The following is a 19,347-nucleotide window of genomic DNA, read 5'->3' as shown; positions in this document are numbered from 1 at the left end:
TTGATGACATTGTTGTGGTAATTACGTATTACATATAATTTCAAGATTTCACATCAAGACTGAATTACAATTACATGTCTTTAAAATGCTATAGTAATTTCCTATTTGGAAATTGTGCATGCATGATGCATTATACTTTTATGCCGTGTCTGTGCATTAGCCTTTAAAAATGTTTGACTTGCTCTTATTTCGTTAATATAACATGCAATATGTTACAGCACATTAATTTTTCAAACGAGAAATACTACAAACAGTACAAAAACTTCGACATTGTTAACTTAATAAATAATTACTACAATTACATTTCACAGTTAATTTCTTTCGATTTACTCTACCTTCTTTTTTCTAATGTTAGACACAATGTGGATGGCTAACTCAGTCAATATCTTCGAGTCAGTCCGAGATAGCCAGATCAATGTTAAGCTACATACTATACTATGGGATACATAAGTGTATATATGGATTTTCTTGGTAAGTACATCCACTGAATGTGAAGTTACCTGTGAAACATCTTCCCACAGTTGGCAAACAGCTTGTTGTTGCAGCCAAATGCTACACACGTAGGTATTTTTATGGCGTGTCTTCGTGGGAGTAGGGAGTACCAATATGGTGGCCTGTGACTTCACTTTTTTCAGGATATCAGTAATCCAGTGAATTCATAGAGATCAGGGGTGCAAATCATTCTTTTGTCCTCAAATGTAAAACATCCCTACTTCCATGTCCACTCGAGGCGCTGTGATCACTCAATGACTAATATTTGCTTAGCTTTATCTTAAGCTTCTTAATATTAACTGTCTCCAGCCCTGAAGGCTCTTTTTTAATCTTTAGCAGGTCCTTCAGATTACTCATTTCCCAGGGTTTATATTTAGGGAACTAATTCACTGTTTTGGTGGGAATGGTCAGAAAACAACCTTACACAGCTTCTTCAGCTTCCTGTGACCATCACTTTGCATTTCTTTTTAATGCTGTTTGTCTCTTATAAAAACAAGACTGATACCTTGGGCAGAGAAAAACAGGATTGTGATCTTAACTCCCAAAAGGAGGTTTTACTTTAGAGTTGTATAAGTCCTAAAATAACTAGTCTAAAGTTTTTTTTGTTATTTTTTTTTCCTCTAGTAGCTGCTGACAAACAGTTGGAATGTTGGGAATGTAGCAGAGGGAGGCATGATTAAAAATCACAGCATTTGACTGTTTTGTCTGTAGGTTAGCAACAAGAAAAATTATATATCACACAGAGTGAAGGCATTAACAGAAAGTGGAATGTAAACAATTGCCAAAACAACACTGGTTAACTCTTTAGGTCAACGACATGGACAAAAACAAACTGCTATCAGTTCAATATCTAGGCTATAGAGACTCATTTTCACTGGATTACATCATATTGTCAAGTGGCACTTAATTTATGGGTTAGACTCAAAAGCAATGACACTGGCCTGATTTATTTATGTGATAAACTTAAGGTACAAAAACAAAATTTTACACTCACCCTCACTGGCTACTACCCCCACTGGTGGAACAAAGCCCCGCAGCTGTACACAACCCCAACCCTAAACAAGTCACAGGAAAAATAAAAAGAGCAGGGTCTTTAGTGAAACAACCCTTCCCCCGGAAAATTAAAGCCCAGAAAAGCAAAATTACCGGGGTAAATGTGTATCAAATGCTACCTGCGCTTTCAAAAGCCCCAAACTTCTAAAAAGACACAAGCTATTGAGTGGCAATGGAAAAGGGGATAATGTTACAGTCAGAGTAGACAAAGAGCTGGCGCAGCACGCAGCCTTTAAAAAAAATTGGAACTTGTCACCACCGACAGGGAACCGTCCTGAGATACGATATGTGTGCATTGATTCATTTTGTTTGGACTGAGCTGATCCTAAAATGTTGGTTATAAGTGAAGCTATGCTGTACTCGGATAAGAAAAACATGGCTGGAACCTGTTTTTTTTGCCAGCAATAAAGAAGGGGAAAATAAACAAAGGTTTTATTAGGAAAAAACAACATAAATCGAGACTAGAGCACTGTGGCATGACTGAGAAAGAAGGGGAGAAATCTTTACACGATTGAAATAAAATAAAAAAAAACTACTTGTAATTAGGGCTGGGTATTTTCGCCAATGTCCTGAATCGATTCGATTTTAATTAATACAGTTCTAAATCGAGCTAATCATAAGTTGGTTTGGTCATTTTTGTATAGTGATTTGTAAACATAAACTTTGTTCTTGGACATATAAAAGTTAATCATGACTAGGAAAAAAAATCAATGAAAAGAAAACTGAAGGAGATTGTAACCAATGAACTAAGAAATATGAGTAGGGGAGAGATAACCACATTCAATCAAACCTTTGCATTCTACCTATTAAGTTTATGGATTCTATGAAATATATGTTTTGTATTTTTAGAGTAATTATTTTCACCATGTTATACTGTAGGACTTTCTTAGATTTTGTTAAATCAACTTCAGAAGATTGTAAAGACATCTGTTGTGGACATTCCTGGGTGTCTGTCTGAGGTTTTTTATATTATTTATACTGATATCAGAATTATGACTTATTGACCAAAATGAGGAAATAGCCTCATAAGATTTGGCCATATTTTCAGCCCTAGCATCAGCTCAGTCAGACTTTTGCCCTTTTACATTCAAAGTCTATGATTGACACACATCAAGGCGCACCAAAAGGTCCCGCAGCACATATGGAGTATTGAAAGCAGCCCATTATAAGTATTTAAGCGTTTGAGGCACTTCGCCAGAGCTGACTTAAGTTGGAAAATCAGAACTTTTGCTGCACGATGCAGACTCTAATATGTGTTGGTGCCCTGGTAGAATATGCTGGGTGAGATGAAAATAGCTCTGGAAGTGACCCTTGTCAATTCTAAGCTCTTGGAGTAGATGGTGAAATTCCCCACAGACTGAAAGTCTTGAAGCAACTGGGGAATCCAGACCTGGCACAGAGGCGCCCCACCACGGCATTCTCTAGTTTTGTTTAGTAAATCATTTAATTTAATCCACTATTGTACTGGCAAAGAGAAGAGGATATTCCTTCCAATGTGCATTAGACTTTTTACACAGCAAACAACATCTAGAAATAAGTAAAAAATGTCTTAAATTAAGTGTATTTACCCTTAATTTGAGCAGGTAAATAAGATGATCTGCCAATGGAATAAGTATTTTTACTCCTAAAATAAGATAATTAGATAATATACACTTGAAATAAGACTAGGCAATTGTTTTTTTCTTATTTTAAATGTAAATTGTCTTGTTCCATTGGCAAAGTTTCTCACTTACCTCCTCGATTTAAGAAAAAATGTACTTAATTTGAGCAAAAATAACTTATTTAGATTTCCATTTTTTTGCTGTGTACATTACACTTTGCTGATGTGTGCAAATAGCACCTTTGATGCTTTGGATAGGCATCTCAGCTTAATATGGACAAGCATCAAAGACGAAGCAGCAAACGCCTTCTTGCTGCTCAAAGCACGTACGGTGCTAACGCAGCATAACATAAATTATATTTAATTTAACTGTTGTTTAATGACAAAATTTGCAAAGGTTCAAGATATATCTAAGATGAAGTGACACTAAGGAATGCATATTCTATTTGCAAATTATCTTATTTTCCTGGTTTAATATCTTTAAACTGGGGATGCACAATATCATTGGCATTCTCTCTATATTAGCTTTAAAACTAAGTATTTTCCATTCACTATAATTCACTAGTATACAAGGCAGTTTTTGTGACAAACAAGTGAGGATTATGACTGCACCAGCAGGTCACATGAATCTAAATGATGCAGAAGTCTGTCACAGAAGAGAAAAAACAGTTTTGTTAAAATTTATTTCAAACCTTTAAAATAAAACATAAAATCTATTTTTATAAAACCGGAGGATTCAATTGCACCTCCTCCCCCTCCATACTGGAGAAGAAGGTGCTTCTTTATTTATACAAACTGATGCAGGACGTCTGCTGTTATTTTTGCTGCTTCGGTTAATATTACACCCACTGCCTCTCTTACTACAGGTGTCATTAACACCACTACTTGGCTTCGTTGCTCACTCAAGGACCTGTTTCAGCCAAGACATGCAAAGGGCCTGGCAGGCAAGCGGGAGTTTGTAATAATTAAACTTGGAGTTATTTATTTACATTCTCTGCGGAGCGGTTTTGCTTTCCACATCCTCTTCCACGTTTGGGAGAAATTAGGGTCTTTTACTTTTTTTTTTTTCCGTTTTTTTTTTTTTAACACAAACGAGCAAGCATTTAAATGTTAGCATGGAGTCTGACAGGTGAAAAATGGTTCCTTTCATTTGTTCCCCCAAAGCTCTGGGCGGTCCTCGTAAATCAGGCAGAAGTTTGAAGTTCATTCTATACAACAGCCACATAAAGACCAGTCTCTCTCGCTTGTTTCCACATTCTCACACTGGCCAGGAGCCAATACAAAGTTTTCCTTATAGAGTGTTTCTTTAAAACTTCCTGAGATCTCTAACAAAGACTCGAGAAAATCCCAGAGAGAAACCAGAGGAAACTCCCGCGTTTGAAGAAAGAGAGAGCGACAGAGTGGAAGATGAGGCGATAAGGTGTGAATTAGTTGCAATTTATGATCCAATCCGCATGATAGGAGCTCCTATTCTGATGTTAAAAATAGAGCAACAGCTCTGTGGGATCAGATAAAAGGTATTTTTCCTTCTTTTTTGTTATAAATTTAAACAAAACTAAATGGAGCTAAAACACTTATGGTTCAAAACACTTTAATTCTTTTTGGCAAATTGAGTCATTTAAAGGTAATAATGTTTACTCTTTATATACATACTGGCAGCTGCATTTTTATCAATGTTTATTTCCAATTAATTCATTAATTAAATTTTAACAAATGTCCTAAAAACATTTTTTTTCCACCTTGCTTCGAGCATGAACAATTATATATTTTACAAACTACAAGCCTAAACTTCTGACAGCTGTCAGAAGTTTAGCCTTGGGTGTAGCAATTATATGTAACTGATCTTCTGGAAGAACATTTTGTCTCCAAACTCGAGCTGCAATATGTTTAAAAGCACGACAAATTATGTATCTTACCAAGCACAATGGCTCACTGTTTAAACAGGCTATACATATAAAAAAATAGATCTTTTGTGATGATTTCTTTTAGTTATTTCTATTGAATGTTTTTTTTTTTGTTTGTTTGTTTTTCATCAAATGTACTTTGAGAAAATTACAGTAATTTTTGGTGATGAGCTATGGGGTGACAAAACTAAAAACCTGGAAGGCCATAATGGGCTTTGATTAAATTAAAAAGTATAAAAAGTTGCAAAACTAAAAGCCTCTATCTAGATTATAGCGTTGGCGGCATCATGTTGTGGAGGCATTTCGCTGCAGGAGGGACTGCTGCATTTAACAAACTAGATGGCATCACCAGGAAAGCACATTGCTTATAAAACATTGAAGAAACAACTCTAAACATCAGCCAGAAAGTTTAATCTTGGGCACAAATAGGTCTATAAGGTATCTGTCGAATTTAGCCGGAGAGTAGCTTAAGGATTTTAGTGCCTTAGAAAGTGTGTGTTCAAAAACTATAAAAGGTACGTTTGAATAAGATGGCTCACAAATCTGATTCTGTTACAGCAATTAGGTCAGGGAAATTTGCCAAATTTTTGTAGTAGCATACTCTAAACTTTTTTTTAGCAAAGAGAGTTGAAAAGGTATTTCTACCAAACACACATAAAAATATATCTAAACATATTTGTTTGAAGACCCAAGTCTTGATGTTTAGCTTCAGTTAAATCCGGAGTTTAAAAGTGGCTTTTTTTTTTATTTTTATCATTTTGTCTCATTGTAAAACCCAGAAACACGCACAAGAGTGCACATTTCACAAGTCCATGCTATTCACAAAGCAGGAAATTGGTCCTCCTCCTCTATTGACATTAATCCTGGAGGGGCACTAACATTACCACCCTTGCAATCGCCACTCCACATTCTTTTCTGCCAAAAAGGACAACTCTAATAACCAGGGACTCACCGGCAGAGAGTAGGTGTTGTTCCTTGAGTAACTTTTTACAGACAGGAAAACATTGTTAAATGAACAATGGCTAATGATGCTGATGCTGCAACCCCCTAAATTTAAATACACACATTAAATTCCCATGCATACTTTTATATAAAAAAAAAGGTTTAAAAAATGGGTCCAAATGAGCTCAATATTTAGAGTAAATTTCAATACAGTAACATTGTCAATGACCAGTGACAATGTTAATGGTCTCCCATTTAAATCACTCATTATTGAGTTTCTGGGGGCATTATCTATTTTTCTAAAAAATTGCAAGGGTTCCCAAAGCACAGTTATTTTGTTTATAAACATGTAAGCATACTTTAACTGTTAATTTATTTGCAGAGTAGCTTGTTGTTGTTCTACACTAATGCCATCATACTAAACCCATATTTCATATGCCTTATTCATAATTCGGACTGTGTTTCAGTTAACACTGAGATCACAAAACATAAAATAACTAGATTTACAGGCTGAATTTAAGGCTCACTTGAGAGGAAAGGAAACTTTTTTTTTTTTTTGATTTTCTGATGTTGTAAATCTAACCCCCATCACAGTATTGTAAAGGTTTAAAACTTTAAGTTTAAGGAGGAAACAATTTCTGTTATATTAGCAAAAAAATGTTCACAGTCTACGATACAGTTCTGCTTATACCATTGAAAAGAAAAAGTGGCCTTGAGGGAATGTGAGGCTGCGACTGACCTAATCAAAGATGGCAGACCAACAACAGGTGGTGGAGGTTGAGTTCGGTTGGAACTTTGATAATGATTGTTTAACAAAGGCTATAATTTGGACCCCGCCCTGAAACGTGGATCTGGAATTGTTTTTAAAAGGCTTGTGTGTTTCAGCTCTGGTATTTTGTAAAAACTCCTTTAAAGGCTCCTTTATATGGGCAAAATCTGGACAAAATGTGTTTTCTTCTGGCCTATTGATCGATTTATAAGGCAGTTATGAACTGGATGGTAGATTCATAGTAAATCAGAGAGAATGCAGATGGGAATGGATAGGAAACAAGGCCACAGGAAGGAAACTGAGATTGATCAGAGGACATGGAGGTTGGGGAAAAAAGAAAGAGGACAAGCTGTCTGCTGCTGATGGGATCCTCCTCTGTCTCCTCTGGTTTGCTGTCTGGTTGCCTGGAAACTGCCTAAAATAACCTGGTGTGAGACAGAAATAGAACAAAGATATACAGCCAGAATGGTCATTGTTTTTTTTTTTTATCATTGGCATACTTTTTAGGGACCTAGTCTGGTGCTGTATTTTTCTCTGTGCATCCTCATATTTAAGTTAACTTGCTTTATTTGATTGCATTTTCTGCAACATATTATAGATCTACAGTGCATATTGTTAGCATGTGTTTAACTGTGCCAGTGAGTGTGCATCGTGACATGGCCGTATGCACAGCACACCAGGCACACAGGCATGAAGCCATTACTTGTTTCAGCCGGTTGCTAGGCTTATCATCAGTGAAGTGACATCACATTGTTTAGTCAGCACCGCTACACTGCTGGAGACAGTTGCTAAGCAGTTCTTGCACCTTAGCAACCACACCATTGTCCCCATAAGTGAGGTCTAGCTGCATAGGGCGAGATTGGCAGACTAAAGGGTTTTAATGACATATCTGTAATAAAAATTACCATAGTTATAGAATCAAAACTATATAACATAGCTTGTGTATTGAGGTGTTTTCTTTGCAGCTTAGTTAAACAAGTGCTACAAGGTTGATGCCTCTTTTTCTGGAGGTTTTAAAGCAACGGTTTCCTCCCAAAAACCCTTGTTGAAAATGTACAGCAACAACAAAATTCAACAAGCTCTCAGACTATATATTTGTAAAGAGGAAAAATTAATTTTTGAAAAAATTAAGATCTTAAAAGATCTAGAAAAATAATCTTGTTGAAGTTTTTTTTTTATCTGTGTAATGAATACTACTGGATTTTATGCAAAATACCTCTAAGTAATGTGTGATTGTAAAATGGAAGGAGAAGGCTCAAAGTTTTTTTCTTCAAATATGGGGTACAGAGATATCCGAAATTAACCAAAGTTGAAAAAATATATTTATTAGATGCCGTATTTTTCATTCAGTTAATCCATCCTTTTTTTTTACTAAGAGGATGATTTAAAATAATCAACAATGTCAGCATTAGTACTGTTTGCTGTTCCTCATTGGTAAAATTAGCTAATGTTTTTCTCTGATCTCTTTTCATTTAGTCTCCGCCTGAGGGAGAGATGTACATAATGAACTGTCACTGTATGTAAAACTGTTATAAAAACCACTACAGGAGACAAACTACTCCTGGACTAAAAACACTCTTAATGCCGCAAACATAAAATTGCATGATGGCTCTTCATTAAAGTTTTGACTGTTTAAGTTAAGCTGCAGCAGGTGCTGTTAGGTTTTTTTTGGCTCTATCACATGTCCTCTTGGGTCTAATAAAATCCTTGTTCACACTTTTGCTCTGCAGTCAGTTAAATTGCCCAAGGCTGACGTAAAAAAATAGAACAGGTTTGGTTGGATCCACAGTATTTCGGGGAAAGGGCTTCCTTTGCAGTAAAATCAGTTTGTTGAAGAAAACAAGTTTTACATTCATTGAGAAGAAGGCTTTGCTGCCTGTGTTGCTGTAGTTTCTACTATTAGTTAGGTGACTATGGGGTTTTTAGCAAAGTCCTAATGGGAGGCTTATAGCAAACAGTACAAACAGGTTTGGCTGAAAAATGAAAACTCACAGCCCGTTTATGAGTATTTGCTACTACCAAGAAAATCCAATCCCATGAATCTGCATCATGGCAAAGACTAACTATAAAGCGCAGCTTAATTTTTATCAAACCAACTTCCAACTGGATTATTTTGCAAGTTAGTTAGGAGAGTTGGCAGTGGCATGTAGCCTCTGCGGGTCCTAACTTAATCTTCATCATCATCATGCCAGAACATGTCCCTCCTTTCCCCCTGAATTACTACGTTTTTTTCTGTTTATTTCCAAACTTTTGAACAAACATTTAAAACCTAAATGATTATTATTTCTGCACTATTGTCTTTGTTTCTTTTTATTTGGCTATTTAGCAGATTTTATATCTATGTCCAGTTAATAACTATTATCTATGTCCAGTTAATAGCTGAGTCTCAAAGTTCCTTACTGATTATCTAAGGCTGACATAGATTTCTGAATGCTTATGGTTTCAAAAATGCCAAAACAGAAAACATCATCAGGTTACACTTTGTATGTTTCACTAGTGTTCACTAGAAATTGCATCTGAAAATCCTTCCAAGCAAACTGGTTTATCCACAATAGAAAGTGATCTTGTCAAAACATATTTATTTTTTTTTTTTTATTGAGTTCTTTTTAAAATCAAGCTTAGTGAGTTGTTACTCAGTGAACTGCTAAGGTCTCTGAAATTACACTTCTTTCAAAACATTGTCTCCAAGTATTTGGCATTAGTCCAGGCCAAAAGTAGATTGAGCTGTCAGTATTTCAACAAGCTAATTACACGTCTTAAGAACCTTATCTTATTATATTTCATATATATGCTCTGTTATCAGCAGCAGCTCTATTTGTTACAGGTCTAATAAAATACCTCCTTTCTGCTTGAAGCAATCCGGACAAATCAAATCATTGCCATTTACAATTAAATAGAAAGAAACTTATGGTTGTTTTTAGCAGTAAAACATTTACACTGAAAAAAAAGGAATTTTTGGTCCTGTAAATACCTTGGTTTTTATGTAAAATTTACTGCAAATTGCAATGTAAGTGCCTTTACTTTAAAAGTAAACTTTTTGTTAGTAATTTGTAAATCAATTACATTTAATTAATCTTATAAAATAGTGTTAAAAAAACTGTTTGAATACGTTCCCAACTCAACAGATGCAAATAATGGATATATATGGATATTAAGAGTAAACGTGATGTTTGTTTTCTTGCCTGACCATGTTTAGGTCAGAAATAGAAAACATTTTTTCCTTGTTGGCTGCACGCCGGTACAGTTTGTAGCACTGCTGCCTTGCAGCAAGAAGGTTCTGGATTCGTTCCCTAATCCAGGGTCTTTCTCCATGGAGTTTGGATGTACTCCCCAAGCATACTCGTGTTCTCTCCATGTACTCCAGTTTCCTCCCACAGTTCATAAACATAACCTCTAGGTTATTTGGCTTCTCTAGATTCTCCTTGTGTGTACAATTTACTAGCAAAACAAAGTACATCTTTTGCTGATCAGAAAAATTTGGTAGTGCAATTTACTTGAGTTTGTTTGTTAAATCAACTCTTCTGAGTAACTAAGATCAACTTAGATTTTATTGAGAAATTTACAAAGAATTTCAATGTGGACAGGCTACCTATCTTTTTCTAAGTAAATGGCACTCCACATTTCTTTTAGTGTATCAAACCTTCCTAGTCAGATTTTTTAATATATTTTTTTTGGTTCTCTGATGTAGGATTTATTCTAGAGGGATGAATGTGGCCTTGTCTTTGCAAGTAACACAATGACTTTTCAGTCTAAACGTTACAGATATAGCGCCCCTCGTCGCTAAAAGTTACACAATGCCGTTCTAACTTCTCTTCTAATCCTCCTGGTTCATTGGTTCCGTGTTTTTCGTCTGTATTCTTTGTCTTCTAAAACCCCCAATCAGTCTGGACAGATGCCCTCTCAAACTGAGTTTTAAATAACCATAAAGAAGAGGCTTTATTGTCATTTTACATTATATAATTAAAAGTTGTTTTACCGAATCTGCTTTCAGCAGTGTGAATATCAATAATCTATCCTCCCTTTATTCTTTTTTTTCTGCCTGATTGTTATTTCCTTCTCTCACTTTTAATATTTTGTCTCATACCTCTCCTTTTTTTCTCTTTTTCCTTTTTGTTTTTATCAACATGTCCGTTAGATCTGAGACAATGATTAATAGTGTTTAACTTACATATACTTACATCTTGGTGCATTAAAATCAAATCTGTAATGCACCACTTGTGAAATTAAATATATTACTCTTGTCCTTGGGACCAAAACTATTAAGTACTACCCAGATAGGACACAAGAAAAAAATAACCGTCTGTGTTCACATTAGTGCAAAAGAATTCAGTAGCTGTCAGCGTTGGATTGGGAAGTACAAGTGTTTTTGAGCATGTATGTGTGTTTTTACAGGGTCTTTTCACAGCTATAGGGAGGAAAGGCTGTTTTAAGTCTGCATGACTCACGCTAGAGGGAAGGCGTGTGAAAAGAGTGTCCTGGGTGGGCTGGATCATCCCAGACCTGTGAGGCTTATCAGATAAGATGGCTTGAATAGATCTCCCCTAGGCATGGGAGTGGGGAGCCAAAGAGCGATTAAGCTGGTTCCTCTCAGCTGGCATACCACACTGTATTATAGGTCAAGATACTCTCTGTTGTGGACAGTAAAAAGCTTTTCATCACAGGTGGGAGAAGTTTGTCTCTCCCCATTGTCTTAGAGGTAATATATACCACTGGGCCTTTACGATAATGTGGGTGGTGTTCAAAGTTCAACCCAAGCCCACCAAGTATGTCATTAAAGCAACTAGAAGTTGGCATCCTGGTAGTGGTCAGGAGTCAAAGGTGACTTCTTTTCTCTTCTTAGTGTAAAGCTGTAGGTGGTTGTTATTGCACCAGGCTCCCAGACCTTGAACCCCCTCTTTTAATCATATGGAGTTAACTAGCAATGGCCTTTTTTAATTGAACATAACACTTTTGAGATAACATAACTTCCAGTGTATTCTCATTATTAGTTTGTATGAAATCGTACGAAAAGTTATGCTCCGTAATTTCGTATGTTTTAGTTTTTCGCCGCATTTCGTCGTATTTTTACGTCTTGCCTCGAGACAAGATATCTTTGCGTATGCGCATCTTACGCACCATTAAATAACATAGAATTTAACGTACAATTAACCCTAACCCTGACCCTAACCCTAAGATACAAAACAGCAAGCAACCTAGTTAGAGACCTGAAGAAGTGATTATTGCACTGTTTTTCCCAGTTTTACGTCCGTCCGCGGATCTGCTTTTTTCGTCTGTCTGGCTGTGCATGCGCACTGATTTGTATTTTCGAGGAAAAACGTCTAAAACGTACGAAATACTGTGCATAACTTTTCGTACGATTTCATACGAACTGATAATGAGAATATGTTGCAGATGTAACTTCAGACTTTTTGAGGATAACCGCTCAATGTCATACAAACATTCACTTGGTGAATATGTGCAGAAAGAGAGACTGTTTCTCTCAGACTTAGTCCAGTGAGAAGACTTTAAAGGATCTGTTAAATGAGTTAAAGCAGCTGAAAGGTCAATTCTGGCTTGTTTGTGCGCAACACGACAGCACTTCATTATTTCCCAACATAAAGCATAAACTCTGGCAGTCATCTCCTTCTGACATTGCAGCACTTTATGGCTGATGGAGACTGTTTAATAGGTTTACAAAACGTAAGGATTCCAAAGATTTTCAGGGACTGAAAAGTTTGGGAACTAGTTGCAGTTTCAGCTCCTCTCACTGTCATTTGCAGGGCTTTGTCGGCCATATTGTTACTGAAGTACAGTATCAAACTTATATACATTAACTCACTCTCAAGCCCTGCCCTGTAGATAATTGTGATGATGATGCTGAGTTTGATGTATTTCTTTGGGTTTTCATGGAAAATATATGCTTTTCCATCTAAATACACATGGATTTTTAGTCTATAAATGTATCATTCATTTTTTTCATACTGTTTTATTCTTTGTCCAGTCATGAAATATTTGAAACTCGTTTTTACTGCTTTGGAGAGAGTTCGGATGTTAAAGTTTTGTTTTAATGAAGGCTCTCTGATGTCCTAAATGTTTGAAGTTTTAAATATGTAAAGTCACTTCTTGGTGTTTGATGCGGGCTCTTTTTCTGTGTGCCCAGGGCCAAGACGGAGCGGATCAGGACAGACCGGAGGAGCGGCTGCCAGCCAGCCCCCAAAATAAGAGAAGAGTCGGCCGCCCTAGCAGGAAATGCAAGCAGCTGCTTCCTGTGAGTACTGTAAAAATAGTCAGCTTATTCACCTCTGAACCAAAGCAGACTGACTGATCAGTTATTTATTTCTAAGCTTTTTTTTTATAGAATATACAAGAATATAAAACAAACATGATTGGTTTCTTGCTGTACAAAAAAAGGCAAATTACTTTACTCATAAATAAAAAACTGCATGCAAGGCTTTTAGCTAGGAAAGTTTCATAGGGTGTACATCTTGGTGTATCACATCTTTAGGCTTTGCACGGCTTAGGGGGGTCCAGGGGTACCCTCCCCTGGAGAATTTTGAAATGTAGACTTTTTGAAATGCTATTTCCTGCATTTTGGAATTTTGGAATGCAGCTAACTTTTGTTTTGTTTTGTTGCAACACTAATTTTGTCCTGACTATGGGAAGTATTTGTGCTTGACTAGTGGTGGAAATTTCATAAGGAAGACATGAGATAATTTTTAGGTAAAATATTATATGTTTTATAGGTTAATTCAAGCAATCAGAAAGTGTAATAATACTTTCCCACCACACAAGCTTTCAGCATAAAAAAAAGTGCCTTCTGCTTCAGTTTTGATATTTGTACACATTATGGTCGGATGTGCCTCAAGAGCGTCTTTGATGCCCCTGAAGCGCGTCCAATAAAGTGTGTACAGATGCATCTTGTGCTTGTGTTGCTCCTGTGTTCAATGGCAGTGAGTGGCTTTGCTATATTTGCTGTGATAAGTGGGTAAAAAGTTGTTTTAAAATATTTTTATGCGAGAAACTCCAACTCAAAACATCGTCTGTGCAGTCAGTTCATCAAGATTACAATCCTGCCTCAAAATATTTACCCCATTTACACTACCCTTGAAAAACCGTGCCAAGACCGGTCCGAGCTCAGTAACTGAGATAACTTATCCTGTGTAAATGCAAAGCAAACTGAACTGAACTGAGGTAGACACAACCGGACCGCGCTAACTGCAGACCAGTTCCAGAGGTGGGCTCTGCTCGGTTTTTCCCTGGCTCGGTTCTCTGATAACAAGAGCACATGAGCAGAACGCGTCATCTCCGTCTGGCTGCACATCCCGATTTACACTCCATTCCAGTAGTTGGCGGTAATACCCCTCCGTAAATTGCTTGCCAACCAACACAAAACAGAAGAAGAACAACTATAAAGTTACTTTAAAGTAAATCCACGAAAGGTTGCCGTCTTCGCCTGACCCTCCGCAAAGTACAGCAATGATAATCGAGCATAACCTTCTGAATGTAACGGGCGCCGCCATTTTGATTTGCTTGATTCTCTCCTTCTTCGTCTTCTTCTTCTTGTGTTTTATGGTGGTTGGCAAACAACTTTTGGTCCATTACCGCCTCCAACTGCTTGATTTCCTCCTTCAATACTGGCAGTAATACCACAGATTGTCACTAGGAGGCGAGGAGTCGAGGAACTGAGATAGTGTGATGTGTAAACGGTCGTCAGAACCAAGCTTGGACTGGTTAACTGATCCGAGCTCGGACCGGTCTCGGCATGGATCGGTTTTTCAAGGGTAGTTTAAATGGGGTAATAATTTCGCTGCCAGAGCCGCGCAGACCCCCATACACTGGAAGCATGCCCTGAGTGGTTGCCTCTTGGGGTTTTTCCCCTGCTATTCATGTGACTAAAAGTAGATGTTAGCGTTTTTCAGGTATATAGTACAAACGGAAAGCAATAGAATGATAAAATCAAACATATTTTGCCAGCATGTTTTGACAATTTAAGTTAATTTAGGCGTTAATAGGAGGTTTTAGGGGAATGATCATTACGCTCTGCATCAGGAGCGCTGTCTGTCTCCCTGCCACCTTGTAGATAAGCTTCTCTGGTTGATGTGGCACATTGAGCAGCAAAAGTAAAATTTTTCGAACTCCAGCATCTGCTGCTTGTGAAATTTTGAAAATTTGTGCAAAGTTTTCGGGGGGAAATTAGGGCGTACCAAAGCTGCACTTGTCACTTTTTTAGTAAAGGGCTTACAGTGTACCTCCGTATTCATTGCTAGCTAAAAGCCTGCTGCATGCAAAAGAATCAGCCTTCAATAATTGTGTTTGACAGATACAATCTCATTTTCACCAAGGATTATGTGGGTTGCCTTCTTTTTTGCTTTCCCTCTTTAGATTTTGTTTTTGCTCTTCTATAATGAGCAAAAAATCTACTAAGAGCAGGGGTTTCCCCTGTGCATTGGCTGGTTGCAGTTGCATGCATGTGTAAAGCCTTTCTGCTCATGTAACAATGACCCCAGGGCCTTCTCATTATCAGTCATCAGCAAGGCTTCAACACTCACATTTTCCACTTATCTACTTTTAAGTCACAGTGAAACTGGAGTTAAAGCATCTGGTGTAGTTGTCATATGATAGATTTCAAGTTAAATATGAGACTTAAGGATAATGGACTGTGTAAACGTTTGCATGGATTTTTAAACTCTCATGATGTTGGAGCCTGAGGCTGGAGCCAAGGAGTAAAAAAAAAACAGGTTTTAGTAATATTTTTGTCAGATAACTTTCAAACACAAATCTCCCAATAAGCATCTGTTTCAAATACTTAAGCATTTAAAGGTGGTCTAAATTGCTGCCTTAACTTCATTAATCATTTTACGTTTTATTTAAGAAAATATCTTTATAGGTAAAGGGTAACTAAATTCAGTAAGAGTGTAACTACCCCACTGTGTTCCTTTTTAACTTTTCACCTAACATTTAGTTGTTTTATAGCTTTTCCTTTGAACAGATTTGATGATGTATTTATTTTGGTGGTACTCAGCTTTCTTTTGCAAAAAAGCTCTGATTAAATTTCTTGTGATTTTTTTTCAGCAGCCTTAAAAGAACAACATTGACAGGACTTTTTTTTTGTGAGAGGAACATTAGTTAGTACGAATGGAAAAAAATCTAAAACTTATTGTTAATTTTTTTTATTTTTTTATTTAAGTGTTTTCTGTTCAACTTGTGAAGTCACCACCAGAGCTCCTTTCCTACCCTGGATAGAGTTTTTATTGTTGACACTGCAAAAGGTGAAGGGATAGTAGCCGATGTATTCAGATCAGGAGCTTATGGAGAGTAAAGACTAATGCCCCAAATTAGGGGTGTAAATCACACGCATCATGGTGATTCGATTCAGTATTGATTTCCTTACCCAACGATTTGATTATTTTTGATACTCAAGAATACACCGCAATATGATTCGATTCGATTAATAAGTTCTTTTATTTATTTATTTTTTTTAACCTTACAGGCTAGACAATGTTTCAAATTTGAAATAAAGCAATGAAGGCTGTAATATCGTTATGCATTTTATTTGAGAAACAACAGCAAATAACAGAAGTAGAAAAGTTTTACTCCACCTATTCCTATTTAAACCTCATTCCCTGAAAAATAATAATACCCCTGCGTTATAGATTCTGAAGGCCTTGCATCAAAAAATATTGCACAAAATAAGTGCATTGAGTGCAATGCAATACCTTGTCTCCAGACGTCCCCGCCCCCTCCGCAGACATTTCGCTGCACCCCTCCCAAATTGTAACTGACCGCACACAGTACCGCAGACAGGACGCCAGCTTGTTTTGTTTTTATGACCCGAATTGCGGAAAACAATTCGCGAAGTTTGGCCCGCTAGAAGAGCGAGGTGCGTGAGAACGCTGGGAGCCTTTTCCACCTGGATCTCCGCTCTTTTTGGACCTCATGTCCCTCCGTCGTCGGACTAAACTCGCCCCCACTTCCTCACCGCCTCAGCCGTATCTAGACCCACAGCGTTTAGCACAGACCACACTTCAATATTGAGCATAAATAAACAAATGTCTGTGTCAAGCTTACTGCAACACACTGCTTCAAGAGTATAACCAGGAAGCGAGGTAGGAGGGAAAAATAGGTTTAGCGCCACCGCAGCACTGGAGGGAGAATTGCGCTCAGGAGCAAATGGATAAAAATAGACCACAGGGAAAAAAAAACATGAATCGATACTCTTGCGGACGTATCGATGCATCGGATCGTCAGCTGTTGGATCGATGTATTGATACAAAACGATTATTATTTACACCCCTACCCCAAATGTTAGGAACAACATATACCTCACTGGGTCCTCAGGGGATGGCTTCTCTATCAGCTGCTCAGTCAGCTCCAAATTCCAAGGTTTTTCTTTGACTGCCTCTTAGTTCCATTAGTGTTGCACCGATAACGATACCAGTATCGGGCAGGGCCCCGATCCAGCACTAAAATGGTGGTATCAGTATCGGCGAGTACCGACAAATAGGGCACCGATACCATTTTGAGAGACAAACAATGTCACTATTGTCACCCATTCCAGGTAGGCAATAAAAAGTTTTGCTGGATTCACTTTGTATTAGTCTTTTTCCTGGTTCCCAAAGGTAGGCAACAGCCTTACAAAGCCGTAATGGCAATTATTTTACATCCAAATAATATGCTGTTCTTCATATAAACTCATACACACACATCAATTTCAAACAGATGGTATCGGTATGGTATCGACAATACTGACCAACCAGGTATCGGGGCCAAACAATGGCATCGGAACAACACTAATTTCCATACAGTATTATTAATCTTCTCAAATATATTTCATGGTATCCTGGCTGGAGTTCCTCTCATGCTTAGTTTCTGACAGAAAGCCATGTAGCTGTAATATAAACTGGCACACTGAGGGAAGGTTACAGCTACTTCCCTTTCCCCGCCTCAGGTTTTAACAGCCATCATTTTAGGCATGCTGGCAAAAGTCTTATCTTTAGACGGGTTGTTGAAGTACAGATGATGGAGATTTAATGTGCTAAGCCGAGATGGTTTATTTGGTGTTTTAAACTGCTTTTACCCAATATGATCTTGTCTTTGAAGCTTGGCATAGGTTGGCTATAAGCTAGCAACCTCCAAGTCACTTCTTGTCTGCTAACATTAACTTCCAAAAGAAGTGTTTCAAAGTATTGATGTAATGTCTAATGTGGATTTATCTACATACTCTGGTTTTACCATTTCTTCTCATCCATTCATTCTTTTTGTTGCTCACATTATGGCTTTGTGGTGATCAAAATGTTCAGCAGAAGCTGCAAGTCAGTGTAGTAGATCGAACAGTCCCAGGCAGGGGGAAGGCACACCACTGAGAAAGAGAATCTGTGAGTTTTTTTTCAGAAATATGTGTGCAGAAAGTTGGTTTGATAATGCTTTGATGTCTGAACTCTTAGAAATGGTGCAAGAGTAATGTGAGTCGTGTCAAACGGACATGTAGCATGCACGGGACTGAGGTTGAAACAAACTCCACGTCTCTATCAGTAGTTCTCCATTGGCATCCTCTATAATAACACCATCAATCATAGCGGTACACAAAGGACACTAGCATTTGAACAAGCTGAATTATGTATACAAGTTTTAGAGTGGAGCCTTTCTTTCTCCCTCTCTGACTGGAGAGGGAGTTGTGCGTGAGTTATAACAAATGGCTGCATTTGACGTATAAACCTCGTTGTGAAAAGATTTCTGTATGCAATCAGGTGTTTAGGAGAACTTACATCGCCGTAAAGGAACATTGACCTATCATTGCAGGATTGTTGTAATTCAGTCACATTAGAGGTTTTTTAGTCTTTTCTTTTAGGAATCAGGTTGGGACTATGGCTAGGCTACTCAAAGTCTTGCTTCAGTGATTACCTTTCAGCCATTTAGTTTTGTTGCTGCAGAACCTAAGGTCATTTTAGCTGAAGGTTACTAACAGATCTTCTTTTTCAGGAGAACATGGTTCATCTATCACAGTAAGTCTTCCAGACAGCCCCAGACCACCACCACCTTATTGTACTGGTGGTATGATATGTTTTATCTGAAATGCTTTGCTGCTTTTACCGTTGATGTATAACAGGGTTCCCGCGGGTCCCTAAAAAGTCTTAAAAGGCATTGAATTCTTCAAAATAAAACTAAGGCCTTAATTGGTATTAAAATGTTTTAAATCAGTCTTTCGTAGGTCTTAATTTTTAAAACATCATAAATAGGATAATTTTTTTTCCAAATTATTTTTGTAATCTAAATAAAACTTTAAAATTGACAATTTTTTTTTATTTAAAAAAAATAACGGCTCGCCATTATTGGTTCTGCCCCGATAGCGAAACCAATAAAAGCGTTGTTGCGGTCGGGACATTTGGGAGATGTGCCATTAACTTTTTGTCTGGAAAATATGAGCAAGTTTAAATGTAACGAAAACTGGTTATCCAGCCAAGAGTTTTCTCCATGGCTAAAACCAGGGAACATACATGAGGCACAGTGGATTTTGTGCAAAAAGTCATTCAAGCTCGGAACGATGGGAATTGAGGCAGTGGAGTCGCACATGCGAAGCACGAAGAGCAAAGCGTCAAAATCGAGTTACA

At 37.5% G+C, this 19,347-nt stretch overlaps 1 protein-coding gene across 3 annotated transcripts in view; it reads left to right on the top strand.

Moving 5' to 3' along the window:
- Nucleotides 1-19,347, top strand: part of LOC107082872 (DNA (cytosine-5)-methyltransferase 3A-like) — a 64,329-nt gene that overhangs the window by 5,575 nt on the left and 39,407 nt on the right. For all 3 annotated transcript variants that reach the window (XM_015371762.1, XM_015371759.1, XM_015371758.1), the window contains exon 3: nucleotides 12,900-13,007. In XM_015371762.1, the coding sequence (XP_015227248.1) occupies nucleotides 12,900-13,007 (108 nt within the window). The remainder of the gene's footprint in view (nucleotides 1-12,899; nucleotides 13,008-19,347) is intronic.

This window comes from Cyprinodon variegatus, unplaced genomic scaffold (genome assembly GCF_000732505.1).
Source record: "Cyprinodon variegatus isolate N-32 unplaced genomic scaffold, C_variegatus-1.0 Scaffold64, whole genome shotgun sequence".
In the NCBI taxonomy this organism is placed as follows: domain Eukaryota; kingdom Metazoa; phylum Chordata; class Actinopteri; order Cyprinodontiformes; family Cyprinodontidae; genus Cyprinodon; species Cyprinodon variegatus.
The sequence above is the reverse complement of the archived record's forward strand: the minus strand, read 5'-3'. Positions and strand labels throughout refer to the sequence as shown.